A 15,520-nucleotide genomic window follows, 5' to 3' on the forward strand; every position below is an offset into this window, starting at 1 on the left:
AATATATTTCTAAATAACACTATTTCTTTTTCTTAGTGGACTTTATTTTTCAAAGCAGTTTTAGGTTCACAGCAAAATTGAGCAGAAAGTATGGGCAATTCCAATATAATTCCTGTTCCCACAGTTGTATAGCAACCCCCCCTCCTTCACCATCCTGCCCCAGGGTGATATGATGTTACAGTCGAGGAACCCACATTGACACATCATTATCATCCAAAGTCATGGTTTCCATTAGGGCTCACTCTTGGTGTGTTGTACATTGTATGGGTTTTAACAAATAGGTAATGGCATGTATCCACCATTAGAGTATCATAAGACTAGTTTCATTGCCCTAAAAGCCCTCTGTGCTCTGCCTGTTTATCCCCTCCCCTGACCCCAGCTGCCACTGATCTTCTACTATCTCCTTAGTTGTGCCTTTTCCAGATTGTCTGATAGTTGGAACCATACAGTTGTAGCCTTTGAGATTGGCTTTGTTTAGTTAGCAGTATGCATTTAAGTTTCTTACGTGTTCATGGCTTTATAGTTCATATCTTTCTAGCACTGAATAGTATTTCATTGTTGGGATATACTACATATACACAAATTAACTTCATGCAGATGTAGATATAGCCATCATATAAATCTTAGAGTTGGTATGAAGTGGGTACATTTTAAAATTTGATAAAAATATGATGTTTGATTTAAAAAAAACCTGTCCCCTAAGAGATTATTATTTTTTTCTTTCAAAATTGTATTTAAATTCAAGTTAGTTCACATATAGTGTAGTATTGGTTTCAAGGGTAGAATTTAGTGATTCATCAGTTGCGTATAACACCCAGTGCTCATTACGTCAAGTGCCCTCCTTAATGCCCATCACCCAATTATACCCATCCGCCGCCCACCAGCAACCCTCAGTTTGTTCCGTATATTTAAGAGTCTCTTATGGTTTGCCTCCCTCTCTGTCTTTATCTTATTTTATTTTTCCTTCCCTTTCCCTATGTTCATCTGTTTTGTTTCTTAAATTTCACAGATGAGTGAAATCATTTGGTTTTTGTCTTTCTCTGACTCATTTTGCTTAGCATATACCCTCTAGTTCTGTCCACATTGTTGCAAATAACAAGATTTCATTCTTTTTGATGGCCGACTAACATTCCATTGCATATATATACCACATCTTCTTTATCCATTCGTCTGTTGATGGATATCTGGGCTCTTTCCATGTTCTGGCTATTGTGGACATTGCTGCTATAAGTGCATGTGCCCCTTCGAATCACTATTTTTGTATCCTTTGGATAAATACCTAGTAGTGGAATTGCTAGGTTGTAGGGTAGCTCTATTTTCCAACTTTTTGAGGAACCTCCATGCTGTTTTCCAGAGTAGCTGCACCAGTTTGCATTCTCACCAACCCTAAAGAGATTATACCAGTTATAGTCTCACTAAAATCATTTAACAGACCCTTGTCAATATTGTATAAAATTTTTTGTAAGTTAAAAATGGAAATAATAGTGTGATTCTTTTTTTTTTTTTTTTAAGATATTGTCAGCGCACACATGCGCACAAGCAGGGGGAGCGGCAGGCAGAGGGAGAAGCATGCTCCCCGCTGAGCAAGGAGCCCAGTGCGGGACTTGATCCCAGCACCCTGGGGTCATGACCTGAGCTGAAGGCAGATGCTTAACCGACTGAGCCACCCAGGCGCCCCCATAGTGTCTTATATGTATTTTCTCATTACAAGTGAGATTGAAGATCTCTTCGTATATTCAAAAACCATTTCTAACTTTTGATGAAGGTTTAGCAATCAGTTTTAATTCCTGAGAGCTCTTTTTCTCTGATTGTTTCTTGTTTTATGAATGCAACATTTTAACTTGGCATGACTGCACTATGGACACTCATATAACCATTTTGGTATATTTGCTTTATTATTATGTACTCATCTTTTTTTATATTATGTATCCCTCTTATCCATCTTAATTTTTCATTTTTAAGGTTATCTTTAAAAACTCATATTGTTTGTTGAACTTTATTTTATTTCAGGAAGATATGTGGCTATATTTTATTGATGCATTTGATGCAGTGTTATATGTAGAGCACTAGTTCTTCGAGAAATCATGAAAACGTGGAGTGGATATTTGAGTTTATTTGATCCCCCCCCTTAATTTTTACATATAATGAAGTTGACAGGTAAGGTGGCTGATGAAGCTAATGAGTTAACCATTCTGAGACCAGAATCCAGAGTTTTTTGGCTCCTAGCCTCCAGGCACTTTCTGTTCCACTGTTAAAGACTTTTATAAATGAGAAGTATTCCCATGCCTTTGATTTTGTTATCTTTGAAAACTAGCCACCACCACCATTGACAGTATCTGTAATACACTCTGCCACTTTTTAGTCTTCCCTCATGTTTTACTTTCACGCTCTGTGGTGGCATAACACTGATATTTCTAAATTTTGGTTTTAATCCTTTGAACTTGTCTGTTGTTTTTGTTAAACTTATGTTCCATTTACATACTGTCCGGTTTCTTATCCAATAGTAAGTCAGAAGAGGATGTTTGTTTCCTCCTTATTCGTTGACTTTGTCCTTAGCCAAGACTAACACCCATTTCATGAAGGCTTTTGTCTTTATCCAAGTGTTCCATTCTGCCCCAGCAGAGCGGCACAAGGTCAAGGCGCCCGTCTTTTTTTTTCTTCACATGAAATTAATAACTTGCTCCAACAGTAGTTTGTTTTAGGACATTTCCAGCCCAGATGGTGGAAAGTTCTTGGGATAATATGGCAGCCAAAGCAACACTTTGGCTTTTTAAAGTTTACTTTGTTTTGGCGATTGTGTGATGAAAATCTTCTGAAGATCATACAAGGACATTAAAACAAGAAAGATCTGTTGGCTTAAAACATTTTTCATCTTCTAAAAACCACCACACTCAGCATGGTAGCATTTTGGTTTCTTTCAAGTACTGGCCTGTCTGGCTCTTTTCCCTGATTATTTGGCACTTAGGATAGGCCAATTAATACATTTTAAATTTTGTTTTCACAGAAATCTAAAATTGCCTTGAATTCCTTTATTTGAGCATTATAGAAAGTTACACAAGAAATGACATTAGAGATCATCTTGCCCAATGTACTTATTTAAAAATAGGAAAACTGAGACCCAGAGGGATTATTTGTTGAAATTAACAGAATGAGTTTAATGGAGAGCTGAGAAGCAGATCCTAGGTCTCCTAATTTTGGATCAGTGACTTTTACAGCATACCACAATATGATTTAATTTTGTTTGCTCTTATTTCAGTATGTCATCAGATTTGAGTCAAGAAAAGTTTAATTTTAACATATATGACAGTCTGCTATTTTTAGTTCTTGATTAATTTAATTTTAGAGCATATTGCTTAAATATCCAAACACATAAAAGTGTACATGAACAGTCTCCTGCCTACTCTGGTCCCCCATCTCTCCAGCTGTCCCATTTGCTTCCATAAGTAACCACTGTGCTTAGTCTCTTATGTATCCTTCCTGAGGATGTTCATGCAATGTAGATGCAGTTATGAACACAGATTCTTATTTCTCCCTGCATTCACACAAAAGCTGGGAAATCATACGTACTGTTTTGAACTTTCCTCTTTGTCCATTCGACAGTCTATCCTGGCAGCTTTTGTACACAAGCATTTAAAGAGCTTTCTCATTTTTGTTATGAGAATAGTCAAATACCCCAAAGTTTACCCTTTCAGAGTATATCATTAGGTGGTTTTTAGCATATTCACAGAAGTTGTGAAATTGTCATGACCATCGAATTTCAGAACTTCATCACCCTGCAGAGAAACCTTGTACCCATGAGCAGCCACTCCTCATTTCTCCCTCTGTCCGGCCCGTAGTAACTGCTAATCTGCTTTCTGTCTCTGTGGATTTGCCCTTTTGGGACATTTCCTACGAATGGAATCCTAGACTGTGTGGTTTTTTATGTCTGGCTGCTTTCACTTAGCACAGTGAGTTTAAGGTTCACCCCTGTTGTAGCAAGTCCCAGGACTTCATTCCCTTTTATTACTGAGAAGTATGCCATTGTACGTATATACCACATTTTGTTTATCCGCTCATAAGTTGGTAAACATTTGGGTGGTTTCTGTTTTTTGGCCATTGTAAATAATGCTGCTCTGAGCATTCCTGTACAAGATTTTGGGTCGACTTACATTTTCTGTTCCCCTAGGCATGTATCTAAGAGTAAAATTGCTAGTCATCTGGTAATTGTGTGTTTAACTTTCCTCGGCGGCTTCATCATTTTACATTCCCATTAGCCTTGTGTGTGAGCTCGATCTAATTTTCTACATCCCTTCTCGTTCTTCTAAAAAAAATACAACATTATGATCTGTGGTAGGTCAGTATCAAATTATATGTAATCATTCCCTTCTTGTTGGACGTTAGAGTTGTTAACATTTTTTTGCTCATATCCTTTGCTCATTTTCATATCGGAGCCTCTGTTGTATCTGTTTGTAGGACCCATTTTGTATTTTAGTCCTTTGTGACATGAATTTAAAGTATATGTTTTTCTAAATTTGCCTTTTGACGTATTTGCTTATAGTATGCTTTTGTTTTGCCATAATAAATTTTTAAACACTATTTTTAAGAATTTGAGTTTATCTGTCTTTTATAGTTTTTAGGCCTTCTGGATGGGCTTTTATGCTCATTGTTGACCTTTTTGGCCCTTTCTCTCACTACTTGCCTTCATGTACATTTCACTGAAGCCCCATTAGCTGCTTTGGTGTTCCTTAAATATGCTAAATATCCTTAAATAAAAATGTTCCCAGCTCAGAGCCTTCGCATGTACCGGTCCCTCTCCCTGGCAGACTCTTCCCTTGCCTCCTTACTTCTTTGAAGTCTTTGCTCAAATGTCAACTTCGTGTTGAGTGTTATTGTTTAAAATTGTAACACACCTGTGATCGATTGTCAGTGGTCCCCCAAATTCATTCTCCTCTTTATTAGAATTTAGCTGGGCAGAGGCTGTCCAGGTAAAGATGATGTTTCTCAAGCTCGTTTGTCAGCTAGGTCTAGATGTGGGTGTACCAGAGGAAGTGACATATACAACTTTTGTATTACTTAAAAAGAAATGACTTGCCTTGGAGTGATTTTTCTCCCTTCTCTCTGATGGGAAATGATAACTGGAACAAACTTGGAAGTACATGCAAAGGGGGACAGAGCTTCCTTTCCAGCATGGCCTTTATATGACTTTATTAAGTAGATCCTGCTTTATCTGATTGTTAAGTGGCAGAGAAATGAACTTTGATCTGGTTTAAAACATAATTTTGGACTATTTTCATAGCAGTTTAGCATAACTCTTCCTTACCCTTCCACCTTAACGAGGTACTCCTTATCCAACCTTTGTGCATTGTTTTCTTCATAGCACTTATAACCTTTTAATTTATTACATAGCATATTTATTTGTCTGCCCCTCTAGAATATAAGCTCCAGGAGGCCTGGCATAGGGTAAGTAAGTGCTCAGTGAATATTTGGAATGAATGGTTGGAAAGGCCTTCTATAAAGCATGTTATAAGAGAATCTTCCATCTTGTCCCATAGGGTTTTTTTTTTTTTCTTTAAGATTTAAACTTCTATTTGGGATTTCTTTTAGTATAGGGTCTGAGGTATAGATTCAAGTTTTTTTTCTTACAGAAGGCTATACAGTTGTTCCAACAGTATGTATGTATCTCACTGTCTTTTAGTATCATATTGATGAAGTCCATTTTTAACTTGTTTAACAATTATTTACAAATAAGAAATGCCTGCTCGTCTCCTCAGTAGATTTCTTCTGAGAGAGATCGTTGTATTCTCCGTCATTATCAACCCTGAGTGACTGTAGTATATTTGAGCTGATTTTTATTCTGTGCACACATAAAAAGATGCTAGATGCTCTTCTTTTTAGGCATTCTTTTTGTTTCTCTAAATCTTATATTTTTATTCATATTAAATGGTATGTTGATATATGGGGTAGCTTGGTTTTTGATTCATAGGCTCTTTTGTGAATAAGAATCGCAAATGCTGTGTGCTATGCCACTAAGCTTTATATTGAGTAAAAAGTTTTTTACCGAAATACGTATTTGCTTTTTATGGTTATTAAAAATTAGAGGTGCCTGTGAGTGTTAGACTGCTGTTTGTTTCTTATGCAGGAACAACATTTCTCGGTGTAAAATCTTTCAAATAGTGTTTAAATGCTTTTAATGACCAAATGCTTTTAATGAGACTGAATCTGTGTGCACTCTGCCAGTATTTAAACGTTGAACTTACATCTTTGATGGGCAAATGTGATGGTTAATTTTGTGTGACAGCTTGACAGAGCTGAGGGGTGCCCAGAGGTCAAACATTATTTCATTATTTCTGGGTGTGTCCATGAGTGTGTTTCTGGACGCAATTAGCATCTGAATTGGTAGACTTTGTCAGAAAGATCATACTCATCAGTACTGGGATCATCCAGTCTGTTGAGGGCATGAATAGAACACAGAGGTGGAGGAAGGGTGAATTTGCTCTCCTGCTTGAGCTGAGACATTCATCTTCTGTCCTCGGACACTGGTGCTCCTGATTCTTGGGCCTTTAGACTTAGACCAGGGTTTTTCTGGTTCTCAGGCCTTTGGGTTTGGACGGGAACTATACCACTGGCTTTTCCACCCCCATCGCCCTTGCAGATAGCTTGTAATGGAACTTCTCAACTTCCATTAATTGTGTGAGCCAATCCCTTACAGTACATCTCTTCATATATTGTGGATTCTGTTTCTCTGGAGAGCCCTAACTAATACAGTAAGTGTGGCTAACTTATTGCTATGATCTGAATGTTTGTGTCCTCCCAAAATTCATATGTGGAAACCTAACCTCCAAGGTGATGGTATTTGGGTGGGGGGGGATGGTTAGGTCATGAGGGCAAAGCCCTCATGAATGGGATTAGTACCCTTGTAAAATATACCCAGGAAAGTTCCCTTGCCCCTCTTCCACCATGTGATAACACAACAAAAAGATGCTCGCTGTCTGTGAACCAGAAAGCCAGCTCTCATCAGACACTAAATCTGCAGGTGCCTTGATCTTGGACTTTCTAGCCTTCAGACCTGTGAGAATAGATTTCTTTTGTTTATAAGCCACCCAGTCTCTTAGTTTGTTATTGTGGTCCACAAGCACTAAGACACTCATGTTAGATTGTTTTTCCCTAGTTGCAATCTCTGTTACTTTGATTGTTTACAGTGAAGTGAGAGAGAGGAATCATTAAGAAGACCCATGGTCAAAATGAGGTTAGATACTATCCTCAAATTTTCACTATCTACTGGAAATTTCCCAGTAGAGATAATCAGTTTGGAGCAAATGTTTCTCCCATTCATTTTCTTCATACCCTTCCCGTTTAAAAAGTTTAAAGTAATAAAAATAGTCACCTATAATCTCATCTCTCAGGATTGCTTTTTAAATTTTTTGCCTGTTAGCATCTGCGTGCATATTCATTCGTATGGTACATAATGTTCCGCTGTCTTTGCTCAACATTGTGTCATGAAGCAAATATTTCAATAAAGTATGTTTCAAAAGTAGATGGGATAACATGTTTTGTGAGGCTAGCTTAACCCTGATATTAAAACCTCACAATTACGTAAAAAGAAAATTACGGACTTCTATCTTTTATCAGTATAGGAGAAAAATCTTTTAAAAATAATTAGTAAGTTGGGATGCCTGGGTGGTTCAGTTGGTTAAGTGTCCAACTCTTGGTTTTAGCTCAGGTCATGATCTCAGGGTCATGAGATTGAGCCCGTCAGGCTCCATGCTCAGCACAGAGTCTGCTTGAGATTCTCTGCCTGTCCCTCTCCCTCTGCCCTTCCTCCGGCTCATGCTAGCACTCTCTCAAATAAATAAATAAATAAATAAATAAATAACATCTTTAAAAAATAATTAGTAAGTTGTATCCAGCAATTTATGAAAAGGATAGTACATCATAACCAAGTGTGGTTTACCTGAAGAATGTGATATGGTTAACACTTGAAATTCAATCAACATAATACGCTATATTGACAGAATAAATTAGAAAAGCTATATGAGTGTTGTCTCAGTAAGTGTGGAAAAAGCGTTTGACCAAATTCAGCATCCATTCATGAAAAAAGAAAGTGTTCTTGATTTAGGTTGGTATCACTGTCTCTGAGTTCTAAATCTAGAAACCTGTCTTTTTTTATTAGTCTTAGTCTTTTTTGCCCACTTTAAGCATCCAGTCTGTCACTGAGTGCTATTAGTTTTATTTTGTTCCATGTCATTCAAGTGTGATTGCTCTTTTCCGTTCCTGTTGTCACTGTTTTCGTTGAGGTCCTCATAATGTTTCAGTGAAACAGTTTATTGCATATGCTTTGTTTCTTGAATTAGTTAAAGCATTTCCCTACTTCAGTATATCATCCAACTTCTGATGCCCCCCTCTTCATCCCACTGTCCCTGATTTTGGACACATCAGGCATAGGATTGAGTCGATCACATACTTCACTTCAAGGGTCATTACTTCAAGGGTCATTATCATCACTGGTTCATGTGAGGCCCATCCCTCCCAGCATTTGGTGTTAATCCATTCACTTATTCCCATTTATCCCCATTCCTTACTCCTCTTCTTTCCCATCAACAGCCATTTTAAGTGTGTCTAATGCATTTTATATATATATATATATATATATATATATATATATATATATATGCCATATATATATGTGTGCAACTAAATGTTCTATGTACATGCATTTTTTTAAAGTAGGCTTCATGCCCAGTTTGTTAGGATCAGGAGGTAGAGCTGGCATGGTGCCTCTGACTCTTGAAGTTGTAGTTGAGCTTATTGCTGGGGCTGTGGTCTCATCTGAAGCCTCAGCTAGGAAGGGGAGGACCTGCTTTCTAGATTTCTCGCTTGCTGTTGTCAGGATTCAGTTACTCTAGGGAAACTGGACTTCAGTTCTTTAGCTGTTGATTGGAGGCCTCCTTTAGTTCTTTGCCAGGTGGACTTCTCCATATGTCAGCTCACAACAAAGTATCTGGCTTCCCTCAGAGAAAGCAAAAAAAAGGAAAAAAAGGAAAGGCAAGAGAGGGTGCCCAACACAAGCCATAGTCATTTTGTAAATTTACCTCCACCTGGTAGTGGCATCCTCTCACTTTTATTGTGTTTATCAGAGGTGAGTTACTAGATTCAGCCTGCACTCAAGGGGAGGCAGTACACAAGGGCATATGAATAGTAGGAAGCAGGAATTATTGAGAGTCATTTTAGAGTTTGCCTACCACAGTCCTCAAACAGTGTCTGTGAGTTTTTCTTTGGCATATATACATATATTGGGTCATAGGTTGCTCTCTAAAGATGACTGCTCTGGTTAATATTCCCATCAGCAGTACGTGAGGGTTTATATATCACCGTATGCCTGCCAATACTTTATATTTACCAGGGCAGAATGCGATATCACAGTGTTTTAAACTGTTAATATACTTTGCTCTTTTTTCCTAGTGGAGTTCTTTTTTTTTTTTTTTTTCTTGGCCATTTGCAGGAGTTGTTTGTAAGGTTCTTGATGAGTTTCTTGTTCTTCATCTGCCTGTTACCTTTGTCCAAGGTTTCATTTGTTGAGCAATAATCCTTAATTTTTATGTAATTAAGTGCATTTTTTGACTTTATGGTTTGTGCTCTCAGGCTTTTATTTAAGAAGTCATTTCATGTGCTTATGTTCCAAACTTAGCATCGTATGTTTTCTTGTGTTAACTTTAGCTGTACCATTCACATCCAGGTCTTTAACCCATCTGTAGTGGGGCTTTGAGTATGTTGCTAGATAGGGACCCATCACTACTTTCTTTGTAAAAGGAGCCAGTTGTTCCTAGCACCATCCTCTGTACAGTCTCTTCTGTCCTCATTGATTCGTGGACCCATCTTTGTTGTATGTTATTTACGTCTGTACCACAGGTGTGAGCCATAGGTTTGGTTCTTGGGTGGGTTTCATTCATTTGCCTGTTTTTGTGTGTGTGTGTGTGCAAATACCATGCTGTTTTTATTGCTATAGCTGCATAGCATGGCTTGATACCTGGTAGTGAAAGTCCCTCTCTTCACTCTTTATTTTCAAGGTTGACTTGGCCATGTTTACTCTTCCATAAAAAGTTTAGAGTCACTTTAGGACATTCCTGAAAAAGTTCCTGACTTGACTTTAGGATTAATTTGTGTAGAATTACTATTTTCATGGTATTAAGTCATTCCATTCAGATCATCCTATGTGTCCTTTGTTTTACTGCTGATAAATGGATGCTGGTCAGAAAAATGAATAAAAGATATCCTCTCAGTCAATCAGCAGCATCGTGGGTCCTTCATGAAATTCCCTTTATGTTTGCAATGAGTATTCTTTTGTATTATGACCAGGTATTACATGACCTCAACACATTTCTTCCTTTTTTGCTATTCCAAATTACATATGCTTTATATGCTATGCTGATGAGTCTATTCAGGAAGACCCAGTCAGTCATTTCCAATCAAAATCAGAGCATTAAAAGATCCCTGTGTCTTGGGACGCCTGGGTGACTCAGTCAGTTGAGTGTCCTACTCTTGATTTCAGCTCAGGTTATGATCTCAAGGTTGTGAGATTGAGCCCCATGTGGGGCTCCACACTGGGCGTGGAGACTGCTTAAGATTCTCCCTCCCTCTCTCAAAAAAATACAAAAGTTACAAAAAAGAAAAAATCTCTCTGTCTCTGTGTCCATTTATTCATTGAGTGTCTGTTATGTACTAGAGTTGGGAATATAACTAACTAAAAAATGAAAGGATCCCTAGCTAGAAAAGAGACTCGTCTTGGGACACGTGGGTGGCTCCGTTGGTTAAGCGTCCAACTCTTGTTTTTGGCTCAGGTCACGATTTCAGCTCAGATCATGATCTCATGGGTCATAACTTGGAGCTCCACTTGCACGTGTGCACATGCTCTCTCTCAAATAAATAAATCTTTTTTTTTGACAGAGAGAGAGAGACAGCTAGAGAGGGAACACAAGCAGGGGGAGTGGGAGAGGGAGAAGCAGGCTTCCTGCTCTGCAGGGAGCCCGATGCGTGGCTCGATCCCAGGACCCTGGAATCATGACCTGAGCCGAAGGCAGGCGCTTAACGACTGAGCCACCCAGGCGCCCCTCAAATAAATAAATCTTAAAAAAAAAACAAAACTCGTCTACATGTAACTGCTTGCCAGTCATGCTTTAGGGCGTAACTTAATGTCACTTTTTCAGAAGAGCTTTACAACCAGAATCCCCTAAATCCTTTCATGGTGTTACTTACTCTTTTTCTTTATGACCCTTTTTGGTGTAATTATTTCTTGAGTTCTCTTTTCTTTACTAAACTGTAAGCTCCATAAAGGCGGGAGCCTTATCTCTTTGTTGATGAATAGGTCTCTAATATGGGGCATAATGCCTGTCTAGATATAGTAAGAATAAGTTCTTTGTAAATATTTGTTGAATGACCTACAAAGTGGAATACAGTGTAATAAACAGTTTGATAGAACTTTTATCCATAGACCTATGGAAGCACACAAGGGGGATCACTTAGTTCTGTTTAGGAATTTTGGTGAATGGATTTGTAGCTTGGCACGAAAATGTCCTGTTGAGTCACTGTTCTTATGTGCTGTCAGCTTTCCCGACCTCCCAACATGAAACCCTCTACCCTTCACTCCTGTATAGCTTTACAGAATTTGGATTTGGGACATAGAATAAGATGTTAAATTATAAATTATAAACCACTGCAGTTGATTCTTTATTATTGATGCAGTAACTGAATATATGATCAAATGTCCTGGAGAGGGTCACCTATCTAGATAGGCTCTACCCTGTAGCAAGATATTTTGTTCTTCAGGATTTGGCTTTAAGCCCTGACCCAGCTAAATGTCTAGCCAATTGACCATAGAGTATGGGCTATATGAGTAAATGATAGCTGTGATGCAAAATCTTTCAGGTGCTAGCAGTCATCATCATTATTATGAAGAATTAATGAATCATAACATGACATGTCATGCTTGTCTTTCATTCAGTTCAAGGAGTAAGAACAAATATAAGAATTGTGTTTTATGTGGTTAATATTTACAACACTAATTATGGAAATTTCAGGAGAGAGAATTGTTCTATGATACTTTTGAAAGTGAGATTTCTGAGTAGAATTGGGATTTATTCATTACATAACAACATCAGTTGCATGGACCTCTTGTGTTTTGTATATTTTATTTTTAAAAGAGATTTCTATTGGGCACCTGGGTGACTCAGTTGGTTGGGTGGCTGCCTTTGGCTCAGGTCATGATCCCAAGGTCCTGGAATCGAGCCCCACGTCGGGCACCCTGCTCGTCAGAGAGCCTGCTTCTCCTCCCTCTGCCTGCTGCTCCCCCTGCTTGTGTTCTCTCTCGGTCAAATAAATAAATAAAATCTTTCAAAAAAATTCCTTAAAAAAAAAAAATAAGAGAGATTTCTATCAGCAATAAGTCCTTAAAATATCTGGTAGAATTTAAGCTTGCCCAGTTCTAGAATCAAGACATGTTTAATTTGCTTAATGAGCCTCATTTAAGTAGGTGTTAAGTGTTTTTTGGGGGGAGGGCCTTTCCATGAGTATTTCAGTTGTGTCAAATATTTTGATATTCTTTGGGAGCTGTTACTCTTTTTGCTGTGTTGTTGAGATTTCCACTTTCCTGATCTGTTACTTTCCCCCATGATGATCATGTTAAACTTTTGCAATAACTGAAGATTTCTTGAGCCATTTATTCCTGTTTGTGCTTCCTGCTCAGCCAAAACTTTGTTTCCTTTTTATTTGATCTAAGATTTATTTCTAAAGGGGGGCTGATGATCTTGGGAGAAACTTGCTTAATAAAACAGGTATAATGTGTTCACTGTCCATATTTTGCTGAACATGCAGAGTTGGCCTTGAGGCAGCAGACACTAGAGGTAGAGGTTGTTAGGATATGCCATTGTTCTCATTGTAAAGTGATTATCACCACGAAAAGGCAGTTTTCTTCCCTGCACTGGGACTTCTCTTCAGTTTGGCAATCTGCATATTTGGTTCTGCATTATAAATAAACAGAGATGAACATAGAGCTTTAGGGTGGATCTTCCAAGCCGAACACTGCTGGTAACTGTTAACGTTATACATTAAGAGACTTGTCATTCAGCAGGAGATGGGAACTGGAAAATAGGAAAGTCATGGGATGCCTTACCCAAGTACAAGAGCTAATGGCTGGGAAAGGGCTTCATGTTTTTGCTTGACTTAATTTTTATGTTAAACATATTACTATTTTTTTTATAACCCAGAAACATGTTGAATATTTAGGTTGAGTTTTTAAATGTATAATTTAGAAAAGAGCAATCCTAATTTCCAAGGGGATCATTATTCTGTTTGTTTCCTATTTCTCCAGAGATATTACATATGAAATCTCAGTAGAAGCTGTATCAACAATGGTGGTTTTCCTTTCTTGCCAACTCTTCCACAAGGAAGTTTTGCGACAGAGTATCAGTCACAAGTATTTGATGCGAGGTCGATGGTATGTTCCTGTTTTACATTTTTCTACTTCTTATTGTATAAATCTATATTTCTGGTCTTGTCCTCTAACCTCACTGTTGTCCCAGCTGTCCAGCCAGACATTTCCTTCTGTGATTCTGTCCGCACTCCAAACCCAACATGTAAGGAACCAGATTCTGCTTTCTGATTTAAACTGTCCATCCTCCCTGCCCCTTTCATCTCCACGGCTTTTCACCTTCTCTGGTGGTTTCTTTGTAGAAGTGAAACTTTGAAGTTGTCTTTCTTCTTTTTCTGCAGCATTCTCTATGTCTAAGCACTCATCTTGGCATGCTTGTCCACTGAAATTATTTTCAGTCTTCCCCTTTTCACAGGTCCCTTCGAAACTACCACATCTCCACCCAGTTACCCTGGGTTTGGACTAGTCCAGCAGCCTCTTAGCTGACTGCTCCTACTTTCATTTAGTCATAGATATTTAGTGTGTGTTAACCGCATTAGGATGGGGGGCTCTGCTCTTCAGTAGCAGCTTACAAGCTCCTAATGGGGGGCTGGAAGTAGATAAAACACACACACACACGTATCTTCTGTTGGCACATTCTTCACAGAACTTGAGAATGTAAAACAATTACAAATAAAGTAGCTTTGATTGAAGTTCTCAGGGAGTGGGAGGAGCTTTGTCTTTTTCACATCCTTCTTGTTGCCTTGGTTATCTATGTGGCACCTTCTTGCTCCCTGGATTGTACCTGTGATACAGTCACAGAAACCTGTAAGGCTGTTTGGAACACATTTGAAAATCACTGGCTATAGAGAAAGAGCCTGAGCTTTGGCTCAGGAGTCTATTACAGAGTTTTCTCTAGATTGTAGGAATTGGTTTATCACTTTAATTTGTGGACACATATCCCTTTTCACTTGTGTTCTCTTCTCCTTTCATTCCATTACTTAAAAGGAAAGAATAAATATATATAATATTTTGTATGCATGCATAAATTGAATAATTTCATGCTTAAAATGTATAGTCTTTTATATTGTTGCTTTTTAATTCTTGCTTTTCCCTACTGATTCTGTGTTACTACCTCCCTTCAAGTACCAGGTACTGAATAATACACTGAATTTATAATATGTCACCTGTTATACAGATTACCAGTAAGGTAACTGGCACTCAGGAGTTGAAGTTATTTGACCAACAACTATGGCATAGAAACAGGAAAGCCAGAATTCAGCCTCAAGTCTGATCTCAGAGCCCACAGTCTTCACTGTTACGTGACAGTGCTACATTTCTTTGAATTGTGCTAATCCCTTTTTTATTAAAAGATTATATAGATGATATTTATCATTATACAAAATCAGGGGACTTCCATAACTATGAGTTTGATTTTCTTCTTTTTTCTTTTTGTGTAGTCTTCCGTACACCAGCAAACTTGTGAAAACCTTATTGTATAACTTTATCAGACAAGAAAAGCCGCCCCCTCCAGGAGCACAGGTTCTCCCACAGCAGTCGGAGGGGGGAGGACTGCTCTATGGACTTGCGTCAGGAGTAGCAAGTAAGTCTAACCAGATTTTGTCAGTTCTTGGATGCAGATAGAATTTGTCTAATTAGTCATAAGAAATTCTGTCCACTTGGCTACCACTGTTGGCTCTGTGGAGCTGGCTAAATGTGAAATACTGGAAGTAATTTAAAATATTTTTTCCATTTAGTGCTGTGATTGATGCAGTGAAATGTATGCAAATAATTGTTTACCTGTAAGACACCATTTTTCAAGAATAATGTTTGTAAATATGCATATCGCATGAATTTTAGCTGTACACAATAAATGCGGTTAAGCTCTTGGAAACTTTACTGCTTGTGCTTTGAGGAAATCATGCTATTTTATTTTATTTTATTTTATTTATTTCTAAAGATTTTATTTATTTATTCATGAGAGACAGAGAGAGAGAGAGAAGCAGGCTCCCAAGGAGCAGGGAGCCCGATGCGGGACTCGATCCCAGGACCCTGGGATCATGACCTGAGCCGAAGGCAGACGCTTAACCGTCTGAGCCACCCAGGCGCCCGAAATCATGCTATTTTAGAGGCTTTATTGGT

At 38.2% G+C, this 15,520-nt stretch overlaps 1 protein-coding gene across 7 annotated transcripts in view; it reads left to right on the plus strand.

Moving 5' to 3' along the window:
• The window catches only part of DYM (dymeclin), a 353,838-nt gene that overhangs the window by 82,704 nt on the left and 255,614 nt on the right, over positions 1-15,520 (plus strand). For all 7 annotated transcript variants that reach the window (XM_045886744.3, XM_064577626.1, XM_064577625.1 and 4 more), the window contains 2 exons: positions 13,340-13,465; positions 14,839-14,981. In XM_045886744.3, the coding sequence (XP_045742700.1) occupies positions 13,340-13,465; positions 14,839-14,981 (269 nt within the window). The remainder of the gene's footprint in view (positions 1-13,339; positions 13,466-14,838; positions 14,982-15,520) is intronic.

This window comes from Mirounga angustirostris, unplaced genomic scaffold (assembly GCF_029215605.1).
Source record: "Mirounga angustirostris isolate CCGP_5_RB_7025 unplaced genomic scaffold, mMirAng1.0.hap1 SCAF_14, whole genome shotgun sequence".
Lineage (NCBI taxonomy): Eukaryota > Metazoa > Chordata > Mammalia > Carnivora > Phocidae > Mirounga > Mirounga angustirostris.